The sequence below is a fragment of the Syngnathus acus genome, chromosome 23 (genome assembly GCF_901709675.1).
Source record: "Syngnathus acus chromosome 23, fSynAcu1.2, whole genome shotgun sequence".
Lineage (NCBI taxonomy): Eukaryota > Metazoa > Chordata > Actinopteri > Syngnathiformes > Syngnathidae > Syngnathus > Syngnathus acus.
Window position 1 is genome coordinate 3,532,794 of NC_051107.1, and position 23,699 is coordinate 3,556,492.

Consider the following 23,699-nt stretch of genomic DNA (forward strand, 5'->3'; position numbering starts at 1 on the left):
TGATGACGTCAACAGAGCGTCATTGTTATGGTAGGCTTAAGCTTTGGCCGTAAAAATTATAACATTGAGCGATTAAGAAGTTTTTTTTTCCCCTTAACAATTTTAGACGTTTTTAAATTTATTTGCAGTCACTTTTTTTCTTTCAACGAATCGCTGCCGCTTCTGAGGAAACACAAGCTGGCGCTGACTTTAAATTAAATTAATTCTCTTGCAGTGTTCCATTGTTTCCGCAAGATGGCAGCACATTACATTGAACCCTATTGAGAGGGCATTAAAAGGGACCAGAATTTTTCCGTAAGAATTTGCGTAGTCAGACTTCAAATTAAACTCATTCTCTTGCAGTGTTCCATTATTTCCGCGAGATGGCAGCACATTACATTGAACCCTATTGAGAGGGTGTAAAAAGGGACCAGAATTTTTCCGTAAGAATTTGCGTAGTCAGACTTCAAATTAAATTCTCTTGCAGTGTTCCATTATTTCCGCGAGATGGCAGCACATTACATTGAACCCTATTGAGAGCCCTATATTGCCCCTGGAAAAATCCGGTGGCAACATTCAAACTAATGCAGCAAAATCTTATTTCAAATGATTCATTTTACATATATTTGCAACATAAATACATTATAAAGTGATTAAAATTAATATACAACTTTGTGTCGACCACTAGACTTTTTATACACGCTCTGTATCCAAATGTAGGTCATCCTCTCCAAAATGTTTTGAGTTTGGTCCCATTCAAATGAAAGTATTTTCCCATGCAAGCTGTTTTTGTCACCCAGGTTATTTGGATGCACAATAGCGAGTGTGAGAGCTTTGCAGAGAGTAAAGGCCAAATTAATGCACCGTGTTGATTAACTCTCTCCTTCTTTTCCCCCCCCCTCTGTCCTTCCTTGCTTTTCCTCTCAGCCGATGAAGAAAAGCCCCAGAGGTTGCCATGGCGCCCAGCAGCAATCCATCTCCGTTTGTGTGCTCGTTCGGACCAAGGGGGGATGAAAAAAATGCAAACCTCTGCAGAGGATGCAGTGCTTTTAGAAAAGTAAGTGATTGGCGCGTTCCACATATCATTTACACTCACATATCTCGTGATCTCACTTCACTGACTTTTTTTTAGGTCTTAAGTTCACAAATCTAAGTTGATTTGAGCGTTAGCTAACCTCAAATATGATTTATACTAATCCAGATGTTGCTTGCGTCTTTTAAAAATACACAGGAAGAAAGCGAGAAAAAACAATTTTCCTAATAAATCGTAAAATTAAAGGAAACAATTTAACGCACCGATTATCGATGATTATCTTCACGTAATGACGTAAATGGAGGCAAAAAGAAGAGGCCACAAGACCGATTTGATTCCCTTTAATCTCATGACCTACTTAATACAGCAAGCTACAGCCCGCCTCCATCCTGCTGTTACATAATGGGCAGAATCATAGTCTGGGACAAATTATTTTTGAAATTTGCAGATTGTGCTTATTGAGGAGGGTTATTGTGATTGGTAAACATCTCATGGAGCCACTCCAACATCCACGAACGCTCCATCTATTCTAGGATGAGCTCCGCCGCCGATGAACTGAGTAATTGTGCACGTCTGGCCAGGCTTTCATGTATAAATGCACCTCATTCGCACCGACCCATGACCATGGAAAATGGCCGACTCCATTCTCCAGCTGAGGTACACCTCTTCACTATGCTTCGAATTTGGCTGGAGCTCAAGGTTACATGTTTGATTGAGGTGACGGCATTCAAGTTTTTCCCAAATGGAGAATAACAACCCACTTTTGCAACGACGGATATGTTTACTGACCTAACCAAATCAATGAAGAATATTTCGAAAAGGAATTTACTGACCTAGCCGTTTCAAATCAATGAAGAATATTTTGAAAAGGAATTTTTCTCGCTCGGCGCCGGTTCAGTTAGTTCAACACCAATTCACACTCGCCACGTTACCTTTTTTTAAAAGCAGCTTATTGAAGAGAAAAGTTAAATCCTCAGCAAGGTTTATTGACCCAATGCCAGCTTAGCTTCACAAAGTGCTCGTTTGGGAAGATTCTCTCTCGGGCCAATTGATTCACCTTCGAATTGGTTCATTTCTTTCATTTCATCTTGTTGTTTGTGTGGCACTTATCGTAAATTATATATTTTCGCTGCGTTGCCTCACTTTGGTGCTGTTAAAAAAAAAATATATATATATTTATTTTATTTATATATATTATATATATTATTTATTTTATTTTTATATATATATATATATATATATATATATGACATATTCTGTCTATCACATGACCAGAATATGGATTTATGCAGTTTATGACGTCAAGATAATCACAACATAAACCTCGTTGGGGAAATGTAATAAAAGTACGAGATGAGTCATGTGTCTTTGAGATCTACAGCCAAACCTTTCACGATCCAGCAAGGTAAATGTCAAATCACAGACTGACACACACACGTGAAACACTGGCGCACACACACAGATGTAGGCGGACATCTTCGGCACTTTTTGAAGTCGCTTGACGCAAATGTTAAATGACAACGACCCCCGCCAGCTTTTTTTTCTTCCCCTTTGAAAAAAAATAGAAAAGATCCTACATTTCAAAAGATAAGGAACAAATTGATTCTTAAATGGAGCCTGAGTGTCCCTGAAGGAACATTTTTTTCCTTTTAATTAATACGAGCAGAGAGACTATCAATAAAGTGCTTACAGATAAATTTCCTCTAATCTCGCAGGCGCTGATAAATGACAAAATAGGCATCCGGCAAATTACATCCGGCTCGACATTATTTTAGTCATTTGCACATACCAGACAGTCTGCTCACTCATCGTATAAGCACAGGGCCTCACATTTGCCATCAACATACACACATGAACACACACATCGCAAAGGCTAAACATCGACCAGTTAACTGTCAGGCATGCCGCGGCCACCACGGTGACCTCCAGTTGCCACCGCAGGAAGTCAATATTACTGTCAACTCCGACTCGAGACTAAATGCCATGGCAACCACACACACGCGTACACGGCAATAGCATAACATGAGGACCGGCAGGTGTGTGTCTTCGCGTTTCCTGCAAAAATGTATTAACAAAAAATTAGACTTGAACCTGTCAAGAACTTCTCAAAGCTCCTCATGTTTATCTCTGTACGTTTGTATTGAAATGTAGCCATGTCACTAATAAGCTAGCTCAAGTGACTCATTCCCAAGACCTACAGAATGTATTCCGGAAGCGCGGGCATTTGAGAGGATGTTATTCCAAACACTAGAACCTAAATGTTGGACCTACAAGTGGGACACAAAGGCTCTCCTGGCGGAATTGAAGGAGGATTATCTCTCTTAATTTATGCTAATGAATGCACACGGAATAACCAGAGCAGCTTGTTCTAGCAAGGCTCAAGGCCGTCTCTCGCATTCTCGCACACAATCGCTTAAAAGCTGCCTGTTGCATGTGAACCCGGTTCCCGGCTCGTTCTTTTTCCCAGCGCACACCCTCGGTGCTGTTCACTCGGGTCCTTCAGGCCAATGTTGTTGTCCAACCTTTGCCTAATCCTTTTACATCAACACACACTTTATTTCCGCCACGGGAGAGTTTTGTCGTGTTCCGCTGCGCGGGGCTGCTCCAGTTCGATGGACCCCAGCCTTTCTTTTTTGGCAAATTATTCATCAAGGCATACTGTGATCAGCGGGGTCTCCATGATTCCAAGTTCCTTGAACGCACCCTTTTATGAAAAGTCCTCCAAAGAGACTTGTTTTTTTAGCGCTTAGCGGGAAATTCAGTCATCTGTAGATATGGCAACCATGACAACATTAGATCCTGCAAAAAAAAAAAAATCTATTATGACTTTAATGTTTGAGTATAGAAATTAAATTGAATACAGTATTTGTCGGTTCCTGTCTTCATAACATGTAACTGCGTGACGTTTGTATGGGAAGTTTGCGCCCCCTTGTGGAGGCAAGATGCTAAAAATGATGTTAGGTGGGGTGTCAGGGGGGGGTTTGCACAAAGTGCCTTTCTGACTAGGAGCGCCCCTGGAGGCAATTCTGCAACCACAATAATCAACACCGTCATTCTGGAGCCTTATCTAATTTAATGTCCCGCAATTAATTTCATGATAGACGTGCAGTTTATGCAACAGGAGCTCCGCGTGCTTTCAGAGATGAAAGGCACTGATTGGATGTCAAGTGCACGCACACACACACATCCAAATCCCTGGAGTCAGATCACCGAGACGCCCCTCATTCATTTTCATTAAGGCGGGTGGGTGGCGCTCACTTCATCCCCGTTTGCGTCCACATTCAGTCGGCCAGCCGAGCGAGCCAGACAGACAGCGCAGACCCGAAACGAACCGCGCCGAACCCGAGCGTCGATTAGCGGCGTCAACGCACACCGACGCGATGACCTGCTAGCGCATCTTTTACGCACGTTTTTCCCCAATTCGCGTGTCATTTCTCTCGCGGGGGGCACCATGGAGACAATATGGGTCCACCAAGTCCTCTCCCGGCTTTTGCTCCTCAGCCTCGTGGGTAAGAAAATCCGATCTTTCTCACGGACACTCCTGTCAATAATTACGATGATGATAATGCGCATTTGGGTAGAAATGCATGAAACTTTTTTTTTTTTAATGGCAAAGCATCTCCAATAACATTGCGTGGTGTGTTTTGTAATCGGCTGCAGACACATGTTGAAGATGCTGCGGTGCATATGTGTGCTACATTCGTGCGCTTCGAGCACCACCAACTATTTTTCACGAGCGTGTTTAGCGTGCAAAGCGCGGAACTGATTCACAGCATTATTTGTTCTTAATTTGCTACCCGTCTGGAAATGGAAGCATTCACTTAACATACACTGAATTTAGTGTCCAATTAGGTTGCTCTCATTTCATTATTGTTGTTATTGTTCCAAACCCTTAGAAGGCATAAATACAATTTATTATTACTATTATTATCTGGGGTTACTTTGATTAACCTGTAATTCTCTACGTTTTTACAAATTCCCCAAATTCTTCCAAAAATGTTGCTTTATTATATGTTGTGGAAAAATGTTGAGAAAAATAAATCTGAAATTACATAGCCAGTTATTTGGCATATTTCGGTGGGGGGCAGTGCCCTCACAGCCCCCCTCTCTAGCTACACCAATGTAAAAGCAGTAAAAACTCAACATTAATCATATATATTGTTTATAAATATGCCAATTTTCTTGTTGGGGTTGTAGATAGTGACTGTTCCCTGCAGCGACATGACCACAGTGTTGTCCAACCATCTGTCTCATAGTATGCCAAGTCAGCGCTCTAAAACAGTTTCTTCTATTACACATACCGCAAGCACGCACACGTTCAAATGTTGTGACCTTATTTGTCCCTTGAGCTCCAAACACAGTCTGTCTCGCCTTCGGGGACTTTTGTTGTTGTCCGGCATTTGTTAGGAGTCGGAGGTCACTGATGTTGGATGACAAAGCCTTGTTCAGTGGAGTGTGTTGCTAAATCAACTTTTCATGACTTGTGGTGTCAAATGACAAATTAATCTGAGTTGAAGGCATTTTTATTGTGAACGAAGACAACGTCGGTGCACAGACTCCCTCTAGTGGCGCGCTAAAGAATCACAGCTCAGTTGTATTTAACTTTGAAAATCCCTGTAAAGTGAAAATATATTTCCAGATTTTTTTTTATTCCAAACCAATCCGTTTTGGGAATTTGTCGTCTCACCCTCACTGAATCATCTCATCGGAATATTGATGGCTCGCCAGTGCGTGACAATTGGTGTGATGGACTCTCACGAAAACAGCCGGCGTGCCATCGATCATTTCGCAGCTCTGCCCGCAACTATGTGTGTGTACCTCCCGATTATCCAAATGAGATCAAAACAAATATCTAATCAAGTCTACGAGAACATACCACCGTATTGTGCACCGCATGCTAATCTGATCATATGTTGTCCTTGTGAGATACCATCTGGCCCGCTTCCCTCGGACTGTGCGAGGCATCCGGCAGCATTATGGGATGCCTAATCGTAATTGCCTTAAAAAAAACAACAACCTGGCACACTCACTAAGTGTAAGCATGAATAATATATCGAGCGTGCCGATGACATGAATTATTATATGGATGAAATGTGTGTCATTTATTTACATGACATCGGATTGTGTCAGTTAACTCGCAGATTATTGAGTCAAGTATTGATTAACTAGCAGATAGGGTGTTGCTTTCAGATGATGTCATGAGTTGTTTCAGATTTTTTTTTTTTACACAGACAAACCACAGATGTTCCAGTAAATAATTCATTTAGGTTCTGCTGGGATATTTTGCCTTCCCTCCTTTTGTACATCCCCAGTATTTTATTCCTAAATGTCTTTACCAATTTTCCTCATTCAAAGTATATTTCTCTACTTTTATATTGATGCTTCGCTAACAGCCAGCGACAAAGTTGGTTGCGCAACATTGGCCTATCGCAGTATTTTGTAATTTGTTTACTCAAATTGGATGCAAACGTGCAGTCCGAGTTTTAATTTGCCAACACCGATTCATTTGGCGAGCTTGTGTTACATTTGACTTCTTTCTTCCAAGTTCTGTGGGAACCAGACGGCGTCATTGTTCATGTTGTCAAAAGTGAAGTCCGACCCAAAGCCAATCAATTGAATGAAATGTGATGTTTTGTAGCGAGGCTCATTTGGCAACTGTGACCAAATGCGAGTTGATGAACGCCCCTCCCCACTCTTAAAACATACTCGCATTCCGATAGTAATCCATGAGTAGAAGCTCAGAGAATGACAGTCTGGCCTTTTTCCAGTTCCCTCCCCCTTTGGCCCTGCTCCGAGTTCTCAAGTGCCCTCAACCGGGTGGTGGCCCTTCACAAGTGAACAGCAAGGGGTAAACATCCACTTTTAAAAAGCATTCCACCATCCCAGAAATGAACGCAATAGAGCGTCGCAATCCAGTTTTTTTTTTTTTTTAAATCGAGGCTAAGCTTCTGGAAGCTGTGCTCTATTTCGGTTTTTTGGGGCTAGCAACAAATGAGGAACGAGAGGGGAGGAGGGGGGGGGCTTAGATGACCCGAGGCTGAAAGACACGAGGAGGGGAGATTGTTACGTCTCCATGGCGATGGCGAGAGTCGGATCAGGAAGCTGACAGGAAGTCAGGGTGTTCCACGCGCCATGGTGGCCTTTTTGGTTGTCATGGAAACGCCATTCATTCCGACTTGATGGACAACATGATTCCTCAATGAATATTTTCCACTGGAAGACATAAAATGCTTTCAATGTTTATAACAAGTTGCTTCCCGATCATTTTTTTTCTTTTCTTTTTATGGTGGTATTAGAATGCAAGGACGGATGCAGGATTACTAATCACGCACGCGCTCGCTGTATTTTCCCCACTTTGTGCCAAGCAGATGGGATTGGTGCATCTCACTGCTCAGACGAGGCAGGCAGATTAGTGAGGTGAATTAGAACACGCCGCCTGCATGCACATATATGTTTCCCGGCATCCGAACATATTTGCAGAGGTCATTTACAATTCTTCTTCAGATATTACTCGTCCCGCTCGCGTGGTTTGATTCTTCGCCGCAAGCTCCGAATTAGATAGTTTCACCTCTCGCGCTCGCAAGCGATGAAAAAAAAATGTCTTAGCTGCAGGGTAGAATGCAAGAAGGAAAGCTTATTCATCCTTTTACACCTGAACTCAACACCAGCCGGAGGTGAAAGCTTGTAATTGCATTTTTGTTGAGCTTTTGGGGCTACTGACAGAAATTTTTCTCTGCTTTTTATTATCCTACTGTGCCCGAGTCTCATCATAATAATGATATTCAACTAACTGAAGTTTTTTTTTTTTTTATGCAAATGTCATCAGCCCAAGGATTTGTAGATGTTACGCATAAACATAATCAGTGGGAAATAGCAAACTGGAAGAGGAAAGTCTACACACCCCTGTTTGAATGCCATTTTTTTTTTATAATTGACATAATTTTCTCCAACTTTAATGTGACCTGCACAATGAATTTTTAAAAGTCAATGGTTGCATAATTGTGCACACCCGCTGATTAATTACGATGGGGCTATATCTCAATACTTTGTAGCACCTGGCGGAGCTAGAGGGGGGCAGCTGGGGCACTGGCCTCCCTTGAAATATACTTGGAAATATGAGTTTTTTCTGCTGAATTTTTTTTGGAGGGGTTGTCTTGTGAGAAATCGAGTCTAGTAGTTGTCCAATTTGACCACAGATCTAAAGAATTAAAACCCAAAACGCTATCAAAACATACACCTGTGGATTTATTAAACATTTCTGTGCACCGCCAATGTTGTCTTTGTCAAGAGCGGCTTTTTTTTTTTTTATATCCTCAGCATGAAGAAAAGGCTGAACTTTAAAAGCAACCCTCAAGGCGCTTCAACTCGACATAATTACAGGGGGAAAAAAAAAAAAAGCTAAGCTTTCATCATGCGTGGTGTCAGGCTTTCCGAGTATTTATTCATGTTTAAACCCCCCCACTGCCTTTTATTAATCCCGCTGTCGTTCACAATGCACCAAGAGAGTGCAACATTGATTTTTCTTCATCTTTAGAAGGCAACAAACACATGCCACGATTCCGTGTTTACACCAGCAATTACACAAAAATCACATATGAACATTTAAAACGTTAAAAAAGCAACATGTTGTACCCCATATGTCCGTTTATAACAGGGTGTTACATTTCACTCCCTTTTTGGACATGCACACATGTACAGCTGTCCAACGGGGCCCCCAAACTCTCACGGTCACCACACACACACTCACACACAGATCCCAGTGATAAGCTTGTCTTCTTGGGTTTTAAATTGCAGCTTTTAATACCGCCCAGTCCTGGCGGAACAATGTACGGTTTGTTTAAAGCTCCACTGTCCTCCATTTAACATAACGTCTGATCCTATTAACTGCTTCCTTCTGTTGCTGGACTCGAGTGTGAGAACGATGAAGAGTAAAATGTCGATCGGCAAATGAATCGGAAAAAAGTGTTCGGGTGCTTTGTTACCAATCTGTTGAATTTAATTAAAAAAGTCGCATCAGTAACTTTCGTGGCTGTTCAAACTTGGTGGAAACCTGCGACAAGTCTCGAGAGATAAGAATTGTCGCTACTCATCAAACATTTAATTACATTTCTGCTGAGGTACAATTAGCTGTGATCTGTTTTCCAATTCTGTATTTTTGTCAATGTTTAAATAAGGCTAAATAGGATGACTTGGTATTTGGGGTTTTCTTTAATGGGACAAGTCTGGATCAGTTATAGAGGAGGCCGACGGACAATTCCCTTCATTGGAAGGATTTTGGTCTAAATCAGCTCGCGGGAGTCGGCTAATCCAGCGCTCTTCTGCTCGTTCCATTTCTGCTGAGACAGGCTCTGTGATCCCAAAATGATCAACAATCCTGCTTGCGGCATCTTCGCTCAGCTTGAGCTCATGGGAATCCAGACGGATTTTCGACTACGTTGTAAGTAGAGGAAAGCGGACTGATTTGGCTCATTTGTGCTTTTATACAAATTAGTCTTCAGCATAACATGTTTGTAGATTGTAGTCCACTTCAGATTTGCCGACAATTTTTAAAAAAATGATCTCACCCGTGATAAGCTTAATATTGTTAAATGTGGTGTCCCGCAGGGATCAATACTAGGACCTTTAGTGTTTTGATTTAGTAGCTTAGTTTAGTATTTAACAAAAGAAAAACACGATTTGATGCGTTTCCAAATTCTAAACCATCAAATTCAGACTTTGTCGAGTAGGAATAACTGCGAGATAAGTGAATGAGGGCACAATAAAAAGGGAGAAGAAAAGAAGTCGCCGCCGCAGGCCTGTAGCATCGCTAATTGCCTCATTAACATCCCACAGCCGCGTTTCATGTAATGTATTCTTTGCTGCACACACACACTATCGAGGCCAATTATTACCTGTTGTTTTATTTTAACCTCTAATGGAGTCGTAATTTTAAGCCATAATATGTAATGCCTCTATATGCAATGCGCATATATTGTTAGATATTAAAACAAGCTACAAAGTGAAGAGTTGAAATGATTTTTTTAGCCGGATTTTGGTACACAATGTTTATCTTTTTTCAGTCTGTTGTGGTAAACAACAGGATTATGCTGAATTCATGTTGTGGATATGACAGTAGTTGCCTTTGACCTAAATTTGACTCTGCTGAGTATTTGGAGGTTGGAAAAGGAAGAAAACAACAATGTTGTTTTATTCACCTTGTTTTTGATTTATTCATGTTCTGCGTAATCTGTAATCTTATGTTGCTATTCTCATCATGGTGACTTTTCCTTTCCCCTTGAGTTGTTTTCATGCCATGACTCATCGAATTTGCTTACTTCCTCATGCTCTTCCCTTCAATGACATAATTAAATGGCCCCGAGTATTTTCGCGGATGCATCACAGTGTGTGACAACTGAATTCGAAATGTAGCTCAAGCGTACTTTTCCACAATATGAAACCAATTGTCGTATTTGTTTCCTCCGCAGTCGCCATGGTGGAACCGTTGGTCCGCAACTTGAAGAAATTCCCAGAAGATATCGACTGGTCGTACACAGGTATGTACCACTTGCAATATTTTACGGACTATTAGGCGCACCATATTATTAGGCACAATATAATCTATTTTAAAAATGATAATATAAAAAAAATATGACTAAAAATAATAAATTATTATATTTATATTGTGTAGCGTATCACTTTTATTTGATCAATTTAGCACTATTATGCTAGCTTCAACTAGCTACGCAAGAGTTACTTGAAGCGTAAAAGAGAAATGGAAAAATTTAACCTTGCTAGCCAAGCATCTGTGTTATGACTTTGGCGAATGCTAAATGCTAACATCTAAATATGAATGTTAAAATAAACCGTAATGATATTGTCTCATATTGTAACATTGGAAACGTCACAAATAGCTCGCCCTGTTCCTGACAAGCAAATGAACAAACTTAAGGATGATCCGTGCCAACGTTGCGGAAAAAAACCCAACACACTGACAAGCCCAGCGTATGTCAGTCTCAGATCAGTTGATCTGTTGGAATTACCGTATCAGTCGACATCTCCCATAAGAGAGCCTTGATCTGCCTCGGGCCATATGCTCACATGACTAACTCAGCATGGAGCCCTTGCTGCGCTTAAGCTAGCCAGAAACAAGAGTGGTCAGAAGCAGACGAATAATAGTCGGAGAGGAGATTATGGCCTCTTACTGGGAAAGGCCACCCGGGTCCGAAGGGGTCATCACTGGGCTAATGGAGGGCTATTAATCATATTAACCTCTCGTGGATTTCCAGCGATATATATATTTTTTAATCATCCATATTTATCAGTTAAATTTCATCATTTGGAAATAACTACAAGGACAACCCAGTGCTGAAAATAAGTCTGAAAAACACGATTCTCGTTGGCAATCTCGTTTTCCCGCATTTTACTGATTTGTTTTCTTCCCTCTATCAGCTCTCGGGCACACGTAGTCCATTTGTCAAAGAGTGCCTCCTCTTCTTTACTTACTTTCCTATTTTGCCTTTCTTGATTGTTTATCACGCTACACTCGTCTCTGATGCTCATCATCACACAGGAAAGGCGAGCTGGTGCCAATTTGTGTTGCTTCACTGTAACCGGAGACACTCTTGCCATATGCATGAGAGTGTGTGTGTGTGTGTTCTGGTCACAATCGGGTCTTTCTGAGCAGCTCTGTTCCCTCGCCCTGTTCTGTTCACTGAGCCGTGAGTAAAAACATTAACATGTGAAAGAAGCGCACTTCATTGTGAGGCAGCTTCTTTTTTTTTTGGAATGGTTGGGAGAGAGCTTCACGAATAAATGAAAGGAAATATGTAGAAAAGGACGGCGGAGAGTAAATGTCATACAATCGTTTAGTCTGGGTCGTTATTGAGAGTCTTAGCTGTAATAATATAATATTATCATTCCTTAGATTCAAGTTAATTTGAATTTCCGGGAAGCCATGAGTTTTTGAACAAACTTCCTTCATCATGATGGTCCCTGGTGGCCCTGGGATCCTTCTGCCTGGAGGACCACCCCCCCGGGGGTCCCATCTGTTCTGTTTGCATGCAAGTTTGCACTGATTGTCCACAGCAAGGCATTTTCTCAGTTCTAAAATCCTCCCAAAATAATTTTCTATTGATTCCGCCTCTGCGCGTTGCCCCCACAAAGTATTTGCAAGGATGCAAGCCAATTTGGGTCAGATCTGTTTAACGTAGTGAAAACAGTTTTTCCCTGGTATGACCATTGATGTGATGTACTGACCTCAGACCAGCGTTCGCAGCTGGAGCTCGCAGCGCTCCACTTTGCTCTGTTCATTTGTGTCTACAAGCTGCCAAAACTGTTTGAAAGCTGCTCCGGCTTCGGCAATGATGCTCTTTTATCGTGCCGGCGTAAATCCATCTGCTTGGCCTTCTTCTTTAAAGCCACACACACTCAAAGTCAAAGGTCAATGTTGTTTCCTTCTGTCATCATTTTAAGGGCTTTCCTGTTTTGGTCATAGGAGATCCCACCTTGAATATTTGAACCGAAAAAAGCCCGCGAGCTGTTTTGGCGGCTCACTCCGTGTTTTCCTGCACGCACATGTTCGCAGCTCTCGACCGCTCGCCCACTCGCCAAATTCTTGAGGCTGGTCTTTCTTCTGCTCCAGTTGTTAAATATTCTGGTGAGGCTGCTCCTAGAGCTTTTGTTTCAGACATGGGTTAATGATGAGGAGGTGTGCACGTACACGTGCCACTTCCTTGTCTCCTCATGCAGCTTTCATTTATAGAAAATGAAATGGAATGACTGCGGCTTCACTTCGGTTTAATATTAGTCACCCGTAAAATTAAGGAAACTGAATTACTAATGAAGTAACAGAAAAAAAATTGATTTGAATCAGACTGTAAATTAAAGATGACACTTCGACATTACAACTCGTACTCAAAGCGGTACTAGCGGTTTAGCTAGTAGCTAATAGAGTTAGCTTAATGAACCATACTAAAATTCATACAGGCAATCCACTGCCTGATCGTGTCGTGTTATTCTTTTTTTTTTTGCCATCTTGGGAGTTTGACATGTTTTTATGTCTAGATGAAGCGGAGAAGAAACACTTGCTCTAGCTTGCCGTCTGCGTGGGTGTGCCGCTTTCATCTTGTCAGCTTTAGGCTCAATCTTTTATGTCAAACAATGTGAATGTCTCGCCCGTGAAGAGGCACTTGAATTTATTTACATGAGGAAAAAGCAGACAAAGAAATACGATAGGCGCGGTGAAGACGTGCTAACGAAGCTCTTTTGCTAGCAAGCTAAAAATACAATTTATTTTTTTCTGCTCCCAAACGTCTCTCAGGAATGTATTTGAATAGTGAAAGCAAAATGTTCCATGCTAATTTTCAAAATTCGATTCTGTCTAATAATCATAATCAAATTCTATTTGAATCAGAACTGAAGCCACATGTCAAATTATTTAAACGAAAGGCGATTCAAAAGAGGAAACCTGCAAACGTGAAACGAGGCTAAACTCCCTGTGATCTTTTTTTTCCCTGTGATTCGATAATTCATACTCAAAACTTTTTAGCGGCGGGTTAACCAGCTTCAACAGCGACGATCCGGCTTTTAATATTTGATACCTTTTCGGCTATTTTTTGCTAGTGCTGAGGCAAACAGAAGCAGACAGTCTCCCCCCTCTGAAAAACTTAAGCCTTACATTATTCAACTTCATAATCTTACATGTATTTTTGAATGGCTCTCTGGCTCAGCAGGGCAGAACCTATTCACAGAGGGTGAAATTAGCACTTTTTTTTTTTACCGTGTCTGCCTTCTAAGGGAGCTTAATTGCTTTAAGCAGAAGGCGAGAAACTGCATTTCAATATGTCATTGTCTATCATTAAGCATGAAAACACTTCTTTGGGCATTCAGGAAACCAAATAAACAACATAAAAGTACCACTAGTATCACTCCTAGTTGAGCTAAATATGATTCAAAGAGAATAACATATTACAGTGATCCCTCGCTACTTCGCGTTTGGTTTATCGCCGCTTCACTACATCGTGGATGTTTTTTCAAAATTAAAAAAACATTTAAAAGTCAAAATAAAACTTCTAAATTGAGGAAAGGTGTCTAACCTTTAGGACAATGTAGTATTGCTCCAAATGTTTGTTTACATTCCTTTAGAAGTCCGTTTTCGCGTGTTAGCACGATCGTGAATTAGCATCTTTCCGCTAACTCGTTAGCCTGCCCAGTATTTCTTGTTGGTGATCGTACTTCGCGGATTTCACTTATCGCGGGTGGTTTTTGGAACCAATTATCCGCGATAAATGAGGGATTACTGTAGTTTTCTTTAGATTTGCGTTAAGAATGTCCACTTAGCTTCACGCTAATAACAATGCAAAACTCCATAGACATGCTCATGAATAGCATCAAATGGCGGTGGTTCATCAAAATTGTAACTATTTCCGTGAAAGCAATTCTGAATTATAGAGCTTGTGTCTCAAAGGTCATTTCGGTTTGCGTGTGTTTTCGTCAGACTTCAATTTCACAGGGATTGCCCTCCACGCCGTCCTCCGCCACCGTTTTTCCCGCTCATTGCTTTCCTTTATGCTTCGCGGAGCCTCATCCTCTTTATTTCTTCGCTTAACACGGCAGAGTGAGCAGAAAAGATGAGGAGGAGCACCAGAAGGTCCACTTGAAATGCATGGAAGGGGATTGGTCTCATCAAAAGTTGTCGTTGCTAACTGTGGATTTATGCTAACTTGAGCTCCGTATTCCCCGTTGCGGTTCTGATGCAAGCTTCTCGAGATGTTACTTTACCTCCCACACTTCTATTAGTCTGACAGCAGTTCTTTAGATTTCAAATCTGGTGTGATTTTTGTTTTTGTGGGTGAAATATGAAATGTGTTGCTCAGCTTGCTCGGATTAACATCACATGCTAAACAGGTACCCTGAACCAGCGCAACTGGGGTAAGAAGTACCCGACGTGTAACAGCGCCAGACAATCGCCGGTGGACATCGACGAGACCTTCACCCAAGTCCGACTTCAATACCAGAACCTTCGACTGGAGGGTTGGGACAGACTCATGGCGGAATCCACCACCATCCACAACAACGGCAAAACAGGTTTGATGATCTTCTTCAGTTGCTGGTTTAAAAAATAAATAAAGGAAGTCATTGATGGGGAGGCAGCCAGAGGCACAACACTTCACAGCCAGATCAATGTCAAGAGGCAGAGATGAAGCCGAGCATAAGAAAAGAGTCAATAAAAAGCCGGAGGGGAGAATATATAGACGAGAAATAGCAAAAACCGAAACGACGGGAGTATGACGACCGATGTCTCGCCTAATAAACACACCAATCCCGTCGGAGCGATCTCATTAGTCGCTTATCTATACATTCAAATGAATCTCTCCATCTCTTAAAGGCCAAAGAGGAAATTAGATATCAGGGCAGGTAGCGATGCAGAGCCACTAAGAGGTGATGAGGAATAATGGATGAGCTGTACCGTTAACTCCATTTCATATCCTGTTATGTCCTTGAGGAGCTACTTGGAATTTATTAGTCTTTGTTGCAAATGTGTGTGTGTTTTTTTTTAGTGGCTATCAATGTGGATGGAGACTTTTATATAAGCGGAGGCGGGTTGAGCTCCAGGTTCCGCGTGAGTACCGTCACCTTCCACTGGGGGCGCTGCAATGCGACTTCCGATGGATCCGAGCACAGCCTCAATGGGATGAAATACCCTCTTGAGGTATTTCAAAACAAACTATAATATTTACACTTATGCTAGCTTCGGGCTAACCCGCCGATTTTTTTTTTTTTCCCCAGATGCAAATCTACGCTTACGATCCGAATGCTTTCCGAAGTTTGGAAGAGGCCATCAGGGAGGGAGGAAGGATTGCGGCATTAGCTGTGCTCTTTGAGGTAAGTCAACAAATCAGTCCTGAAGTAATAATTTACTGAAGAAGTCCTTGTCTGCAGATCAGCTTGGACGACAACGTAAACCTCAATCCCGTCATCGACGCTGTCAACACTGTTAGTCGATTTGGTGAGTCACCTTCAAAAATATTTTACGTGCTTCCTATTCTGACTGTTTTTGTGTGCAGGTAAGAGCGGCTCAATGGAAGCCTTGACCCTTCAATCCTTGCTTCCAAACAACACCGCCAAATATTACATCTACAACGGCTCGCTGACTTCCCCTCCTTGCTCGGAAACGGTCGAGTGGGTCGTCTTCAAACACCCGGCGGAAATATCGGAAACGCAGGTGAGTCGCCGCGGCCGTCGTTTGTTTCCGGCCATGTGTTAGCGTGCATTTGCATGATGGAAATGAGAGTGACGAGGCGTGACACGGGCAAATAGGCGCAAACTAAAAATAGAACAGCGCTCGCCCATCCGGCTGGCACTAACGCAATCCTCTTACACGTAGTGTTTACTTTGGCATCAAAACAAGAGACATACCGTATTTTCCGCACTATAAGGCGCACCTAAAAACCTCAAATTTTCTCAAAAGCCGACAGTGCGCCTTATAATCAGGTGCGCCTTATATATGGACCAATATTGAGCCACTACAGCAGGCGTGTCCAAAGTCCGGCCCGCGGGCCAAATGTTATATGTGGACAAAGTTTTATTCATTGAAGGTGCGCCTTATAATCCGGTGCGCCTTATAGTGCGAAAAATACGGTATTTGTTTTTGTGCCCCCCCCATGCAGTTGGAAGCGTTCTGCGAGGTGATGACGGTGGAGCAGGCGGGCTACGTGATGCTAACCGATTACCTGCAAAATAACTTCAGAGAACAACAGCAGTTCATGGGACAGGTGTTTGCCTCGTACACGGGAGTTGAGGACGTGCCCACGCCTAGTAAGTCACGACGGATGCCATTTTCAAGGCTTTGAAAAATATGGAGGTGGGGGGTTAAAAGGCAAAGTGCTGACCGACCTCCAAGGTCAGCAATTCGCTATCCTCTCCATCTGCATAAATTTCAAACTCTGAAATATAAAGTAGCTCCCCCTCACAATTTATTCCACTTCAACTCTAGCCTGCAGTTCGGCGCCAGAAAACGTCCAAGCCGACGCTCAGAACGAAACGACCATCGTGGTGACGTGGGAGCGTCCGCGTGTCGTTTATGACACGACGATCGACTGGTACACCGTCACCTATGAGCGACTGCAAGGTCCGAACCAAAGAAAGCAGGAGTACAGAACTGACGGGGATCAGGACGTGGTACGTCTCACATATGTCACAAATATCGACAATTGGATTTTTAATTTGGGATTTTTGCAGGGAGCCATTATCTCCAGCCTGCTAAGCAACAGCAGCTACGTCGTTCAAGTGGTGGCTGTTTGCACCAACGGCCTCCGAGGAAGATGGAGCGACCAAATTATAGTCGACATGCCGTTAGAAGATCCCGGTACGAACACGCCAGGATCACATCTTTCAATTTCCAACAACATATTTATATCTTGAACTAATCCCTCTCTAGAGAATGAAGCATTTCCCGATGACTCGAAAAACACCAAAGAGGTAAGAAAGCGTCTTTAACGTAAAATGATTATTTGTTCAAATACAATTTTCATTCTTAGATGTCACCTAACGTCAATTGGCAGAAGCCGGAGAATCCCGATCCTCTGGATTTGACTCCAGTCGATCACAGTCCGGTGGAGGAGATCCCAGCAGAGCAGACTAGAGTTTACCAAAACCAACCCACGCATCACCCCCAAACAACACAGAACCCGCCGGACCAGGTCGCCGTTCAATCCACCCCAGAATTTCCTCTTCCCGAGCCGCCCGTACAGAAAACACGGCTCAACCCCGATGTAAAAAAGAAAAAGCCGAAAAGTGACGACGTGAGCAAAAACCACATTGAAGATGGGCGAAGAACTCGAACGCAACGGATATTTACCCACGGCGGCTTAGACGGCAACGGCGCAATCTGGGTAACTAGCATAACCCAGCAACCGGGCTTCCTCTTTCCCGTTTCGGCACCTAGCACGCTACCTAGCGTCCGCCAACAAATCACACAAGACTCCTCCCTGCCGCTTCAGGTAATATCCAAACTCCTCACAGCAAACTCCTCAAAAACTGAAAATCTCTTTCCGTTCCAGACTCAAGATCTCAGCCCAACGGATCCAAATAAGTCAAACTCCTCTGTGAAGAACATTCAAACCACCGACGTTTTCTACGAAGACCCAATCAACAGCACATCCAAAATGGCCGCCTCTTCTCTAGGATCTACTTTTACATCACAAGGTTAGCTAAAAAAAAAAATCGGCTTTAATAGGACCTCCCGATTGACATTTTATCCCTCAAGGAACCACCGAATCCGATTCACCCGTCAACAAACCCCCAGAAGCAAGCACCTCATTTTGGATCTCCGAGAAGACGACGACTGGAAGCAACACTCTCGCCGATACCGTCTACAAATCCTTCACTTCCTCTTCTCTCCTCAGGGTTCTCATGCATACCACCCAGCCCATGTTTAATGGTAAGACCTCAAGACCGCCTCTCTGAGCTTCACGTCCCAAACGTTTGTCTTTTTTGACGTCAGAGGGAAGCAACAGCAGTCACGAATCTCACGTGGGGTTGGTCGGGAGTGTCGAGCGGGAAAAGAGGACCATCATTCCTTTGGCTGTTGTCTCCACTCTCACCATTTTGTGTTTGTTGCTTCTGGTGGGCATTCTGGTCTATTGGAGGTAAAAAAAATAAATAAACACAAAGTTGACATCACACAAACCGGCATCACTTTTTTTTTTTTTGGTCATGTGACAGAAACTGTTTCCAGTCGGCTAACTTCTACCCCGACGACAGCACGTCACCGAAGGTCATCTCGGTCCCGTCCACCCCTCTGCTGCTCGCCACGGGTAACAATCACTCCCTCCTAAAATCGCCGTTCTGATTTCAAACGGAAATTTTGTGTGCCAGACGGTCACGAGCCGTTGACGGTGAAGCAATTTGTGAAGAACGTCATGGAGCTCCACAACACCAACACCTTCTCCACGGAGTTTGAGGTGTGTGTTGTAATATGTGTGTGTGGGGGGGGGCAATTAGAATCAGACCATCCGTCATAGCTTTTTAATAACACACTTCCATATCCGCTAACATCATGCTGTTAAGAAAAAAAGCTTTTAGCTAGCTATTAGTATAGTTACATAATTCAAATAAAAATATTGTCTTTTTGGATTGGTGTCAAAACGGGGTGCATCTGCATGGCATCAGTCCCCCTCTGTTTCCTAGCATGAACTTCCAGCGTAACACACAGAAAGGACATTGGCTAAATTCTGATTTTGGGCCCCTTAGTAACGGAAAATTTGCAGAGTCGGGATTATATAACGGCTTGCGCTCAACCTCTCTGTGTGCATATGACCCCCTTTGTACCTGGACCTGCACTGACTCCCTGTCTGCCTGTGTGTCACCCCCCTCCTCCCCCCCCTCGACTCTCCTCTCATCACCGCCATCGTTGTGCTTTCCGCATCCTCACTTCCACCCTGCATTAGATTGTGAAAGAATCCTACGAGGTAAGATGCTCGCCAGCCTTTTCAAGTTTTTGGGAAACGACACTGGCAATGAAAATAAAATAAAGATGACACAGAAATTGTTTTTTTTGTGTTGTCCTCTAGGAGGTGCAAGCGTGCACAGTGGACATGGGCATCACCGCCGACAGCTCAAGTCAACCCGAGAACAAATCCAAAAACAGATACATCAACATTCTGGCCTGTACGTCTCCATACAGCATTACAGTGATCCCTCGCTACTTCGCGTTTCGTTTCTCGCGGCTTGACTACATTTTTCCAAATTAAAAAACAATTCAAAAGTCAAAATAAAACTTCTAAATTGAGGAAACATGTGTCTAACCTTTAGGACAATGTAGTATTGCTCCAAATGTTCGTTTATATTCCTTTAGAAGTTAGCAAGAATTAGCACATTTCCGCTAACTCGTTAGCCTGCCCAGTACTTCTCGTTGGTGATTTCACTTATCGCGGGTGGTTTTTGGAACCAATTATCCGCGATAAACGAGGGATTAATGTACTTTAATTCACCAAAATATGACGTAACATCTCAAAATATTCCTCCGTCACAGATGACCATAGCAGAGTGAAGCTGACTAACAGTTTGGACAAAGACGGGAAATGCGAGGACTACATCAACGCAAACTTTGTTGACGTGAGGTTTTTGTATTTCAAAATATATTTCGCACATATTTAAAACATTCAGTTAACGCTTTCGTCCGCAGGGTTACGAACGTACCCGGGCCTACATCGCAGCCCAGGGTCCTCTTCGAGCGGGCAGGGAAGACTTCTGGAGGATGATCTGGCAGCAGAACATCGGCATCATCGTCATGATCACCAACCTGAAGGAGAAAGGACGGGTGAGAACATCATCGGCTTTTCTCATTAGGTCACCTGCTCACTCCTATCGTTCCTTATAGACCAAGTGCGATCAATACTGGCCAGAAGATGGTCAGGAAGAATACGGTTCATACCAAGTGACTTTGAAGAGCAGCAAGACCCTCGCTTACTACACACTTCGGACATTGATCGTCAGAGAAACGGCAAATAAGGTAACGTTCTCCTGATCCTTCTCAACCTCAAAGTCCACCAACATCTCTGATCCTCCAGGCGTCGCAGAGGAAAGTCGAACACACAGTCCAGCATTACCACTACACCCAGTGGCCAGACATGGGAGTACCAGAATACACTCTACCTGTCCTGTCCTTCATCAGAACTTCCTCTCAGGCCAGAACTCAGGATATGGGACCCGTTTTGGTCCACTGCAGGTATCCTGTTTGTATTTACGTGTGTGTTTACATCGTGAAACTGGCGAGTATTTTTTGTGTGTGTGTCACAGTGCTGGCGTAGGGAGAACGGGGACTTATATTGTCATAGATAGCATGCTGCAGCAGATCGAGGATCAAGGGACGGTGAATGTTCTCGGGTTCTTGAAACATGTGCGGACTCAGAGGAACTTCCTGGTTCAAACGGAGGTAAACAAACACACAACGTAGAGAACTGTCTTGAGGTACTCGCCACCTAAGTGGATTTAAACCAACCGCACGACTCTGCTAGCTTCGTGCTAACAAACAATGCAAAACGCCATAGACGAGCTAACGATTAGCAGCTATGTGATGCTGTTCCAATTATTTATTTATTTGAACCTTTTTGACCTAAAACCCATTCAAAAAAAAATATTACATATTCCCGAAGCAAATCGGATGGAATTTTTATTTATTTTTTTTACTTCTTCAGTTTAAATGTGCTGCAGTAAATTACTGACTGCCACCTAGTGGCAGGAAGCCATCTTGTAACTGAGCAACATCTCTTAAATTGATATAATGAGATTGAAACTGAAATTATTTTTGCTATGATATTGTCGGTCTTGCCTCCAGGAGCAGTACGTGTTCATCCACGACGTTTTAGTAGAGGCCATATTGAGCCGCCACACCTCCGTCGCCTGCGACCATCTCCACTCGTACGTTTCCGGCCTGCTCACACCTGGAGCGTCCGGGCGGACACGCATGGACAAGCAATTCAAGGTACACGTCGTGTAAATTTCATTTCGGTTTGATCGGGTCATGACGACGATTGTTTCAGTTGATCAGTCAGCGGCAAGCCAAACACGCCGACTACAGCACGGCTCTGCGAGACGGCAACGCTATGAGGAACCGAGCCAGAGCCCTGATGCCGGGTTAGTCTCGTCCTCATATCAACCACCCCGAAATACTCTGAAGTCACGATGAAAGGTCTTGTGTTTCCAGTGGAGCGATCAAGAGTTTGTCTCACCGCCACAGAAGGAAACTCCTCAGGCTACATCAACGCCTCCTACGTTCTGGTAAAACAACTTCAAACGCTTTCAAGTTAAGACATCGGTCACGGATTGGAATTTTTTTCTCAAGCTGCTGTGCTTTGAATCGCAGGGCCATCGCCACAATAAAGAATTCATTGTGAGTCAGACGCCGCTCAGCAGCACCGTGGAGGATTTCTGGAGAATGATCTGGGAGCACAACACACGCGTGGTGGTCCAGCTGTCCGACCCACATTGTCAGGTTAGGGCAAAATCTAAAAGATTTACATCTTCAAATTTATGTTGATACACACACGCATGTCTATGCGCAGAGTGGGGACCGGGACCTGTGTGTGTATCGGCCTGGTGAAGAGCAAATAATGAACTTTGAGGGATTCACTGTGACGCAATCAATGGAGAGCCACGCGTGTCTGTCCAATGACGACAAAGTGCTTGTGCAAGATGTCACGTTAGAATCCACGCAGGTTTGAAGGACACATTTATTTGCACTAATTGGACCCAAATTTATAGGACACTTTTCTTTTCTAGAACGATTACACTCTAGATGTGCGTCTCTACAGCGCCCCCTGCTGGCCCAACCCTGACAGCCCCATTCGAAATTGCTTTGAATTCATCAACATAGTGAACGAGCACAGCAGACGTGCACCAGGGCCGACAGTTGTACACGACCCGTGAGTACCACATTACTCTAATTTTATTTCCTGATTCTAATTCACTTCTTTGACTTTTTTTTTGTAGACTGGGAGGTGTTACCTCTGGTCTTTTTTGTGCCCTCGCCACATTGTCCAACCAGCTTCAGGACGAAGGACAAGTCGACGTCTACCAGGTGGCGAGGATGACCAACCTCATGAGGCCGGGAGTGTTTAATGATATAGTAAGTGCTCCGACACACACGTAATAATCCACAATAATGAGGACCCCCCCCACACACCCAACAGGAGCAGTATCAGTATTTGTACCGGGCCGTGCTGAGTCTGGTGAGCAGCCAGGAGGACCAACGAGCCCTCCAGAGTTCAGAAACCAACGGATCAGTACTGCTGGGGAATAACAACATTGCCGAAAGCCTTGAGTCACTCATGTAGATGACACACACACTCACACACACATGCGATAACAGAACAAATCAGTAGTGATGGGAAAATGAAGCTTCATGAACCAGTTGTTGTATTCTTTGGGTCCTCTAGATAGCAATGTTGGTTTGAGGGTTTTAAGAAATGGCAAGTCGGTGGGCTTTCAGCTCTTCGTTGCCATCTAAGTAAACACAACAACGGATTCATGAATCATCTTGAAGCTTCATTTGCCCATCATTACAAATCAGTGTTAAAGCGTCCAAGTGTCCAAAAGCTGTGAGTATTTTTTACACGCTTAAAAGTCTTCATTCTGTGAAGCCAAATTCACTCAGTTTTTTTTTTTTTTTGCTAACGCGACTGTTTGACTAAACCAAAAGGATGGCTTTGTGATCGACGTCTTTTTACTAAAGGTGGCTACTGTCTCGTTTGCACTTGTTAAGTCTAAAATCAAACAGTTAGACATTCCGTCCAAATTCCGTCGTCAGTGTTGAACAATTTTTGTCAGTATTTTGTCCCCAATCAGACACGATCAGTCTATAACAGTGAAACCTTTTGTTGTGTAAATATCCCTTAAATACCAAAAGGCCAAATTACTGTATGTTTTTATGTATATTTTCTATGACATTTTTCTAGTCATTTACACATATTGTATAACTACGTGGATTCTATTTGATAATTCCACGTACAGATCATAGATTTAACTCATTGTTAACGCTTTTTTATCGTTGCGGTAATTCTAGCAAGTTAACACATTTATCTGCAACCACAAATGTGTGCGGTATTGTAAATAGCAAAAGATTGAATAAAAGACTTGAATATGACTTTTGGGAAAAATCCAAGTCTCTTATTGTACACAAATGATCCAAGTCTGCTCGTTGCGATTA

The 23,699-nt window shown here is 43.1% G+C and overlaps 1 protein-coding gene across 3 annotated transcripts; it reads left to right on the forward strand.

Moving 5' to 3' along the window:
• The first annotated feature begins 964 nt into the window (after window positions 1-964).
• Window positions 965-23,636, forward strand: ptprz1b (protein tyrosine phosphatase receptor type Z1b). 3 transcript variants are annotated; one of them, XM_037243566.1, is made up of 32 exons: window positions 965-1,036; window positions 10,477-10,545; window positions 14,897-15,076; window positions 15,550-15,701; window positions 15,779-15,874; window positions 15,932-15,998; window positions 16,057-16,214; window positions 16,660-16,807; window positions 16,986-17,170; window positions 17,231-17,357; window positions 17,430-17,470; window positions 17,530-17,991; window positions 18,052-18,196; window positions 18,258-18,431; window positions 18,495-18,639; window positions 18,716-18,807; window positions 18,869-18,954; window positions 19,441-19,461; window positions 19,564-19,660; window positions 20,025-20,107; window positions 20,178-20,312; window positions 20,373-20,504; window positions 20,563-20,720; window positions 20,792-20,927; window positions 21,330-21,476; window positions 21,535-21,628; window positions 21,699-21,772; window positions 21,858-21,986; window positions 22,057-22,209; window positions 22,274-22,416; window positions 22,484-22,619; window positions 22,684-23,636. In XM_037243566.1, the coding sequence occupies exons 2-32, from the start codon at window positions 10,482-10,484 to the stop codon at window positions 22,825-22,827; spliced, it is 4,104 nt and encodes a 1,367-aa protein (XP_037099461.1). In that variant the 5' UTR covers window positions 965-1,036; window positions 10,477-10,481; the 3' UTR covers window positions 22,828-23,636. The 3 variants fall into 3 exon arrangements, with proteins under 3 accessions (XP_037099461.1, XP_037099459.1, XP_037099460.1); XM_037243564.1 differs by lacking the exon at window positions 965-1,036 and adding an exon at window positions 4,241-4,521; XM_037243565.1 differs by lacking the exons at window positions 965-1,036; window positions 19,441-19,461 and adding an exon at window positions 4,241-4,521.
• Window positions 23,637-23,699: the final 63 nt, after the last annotated feature.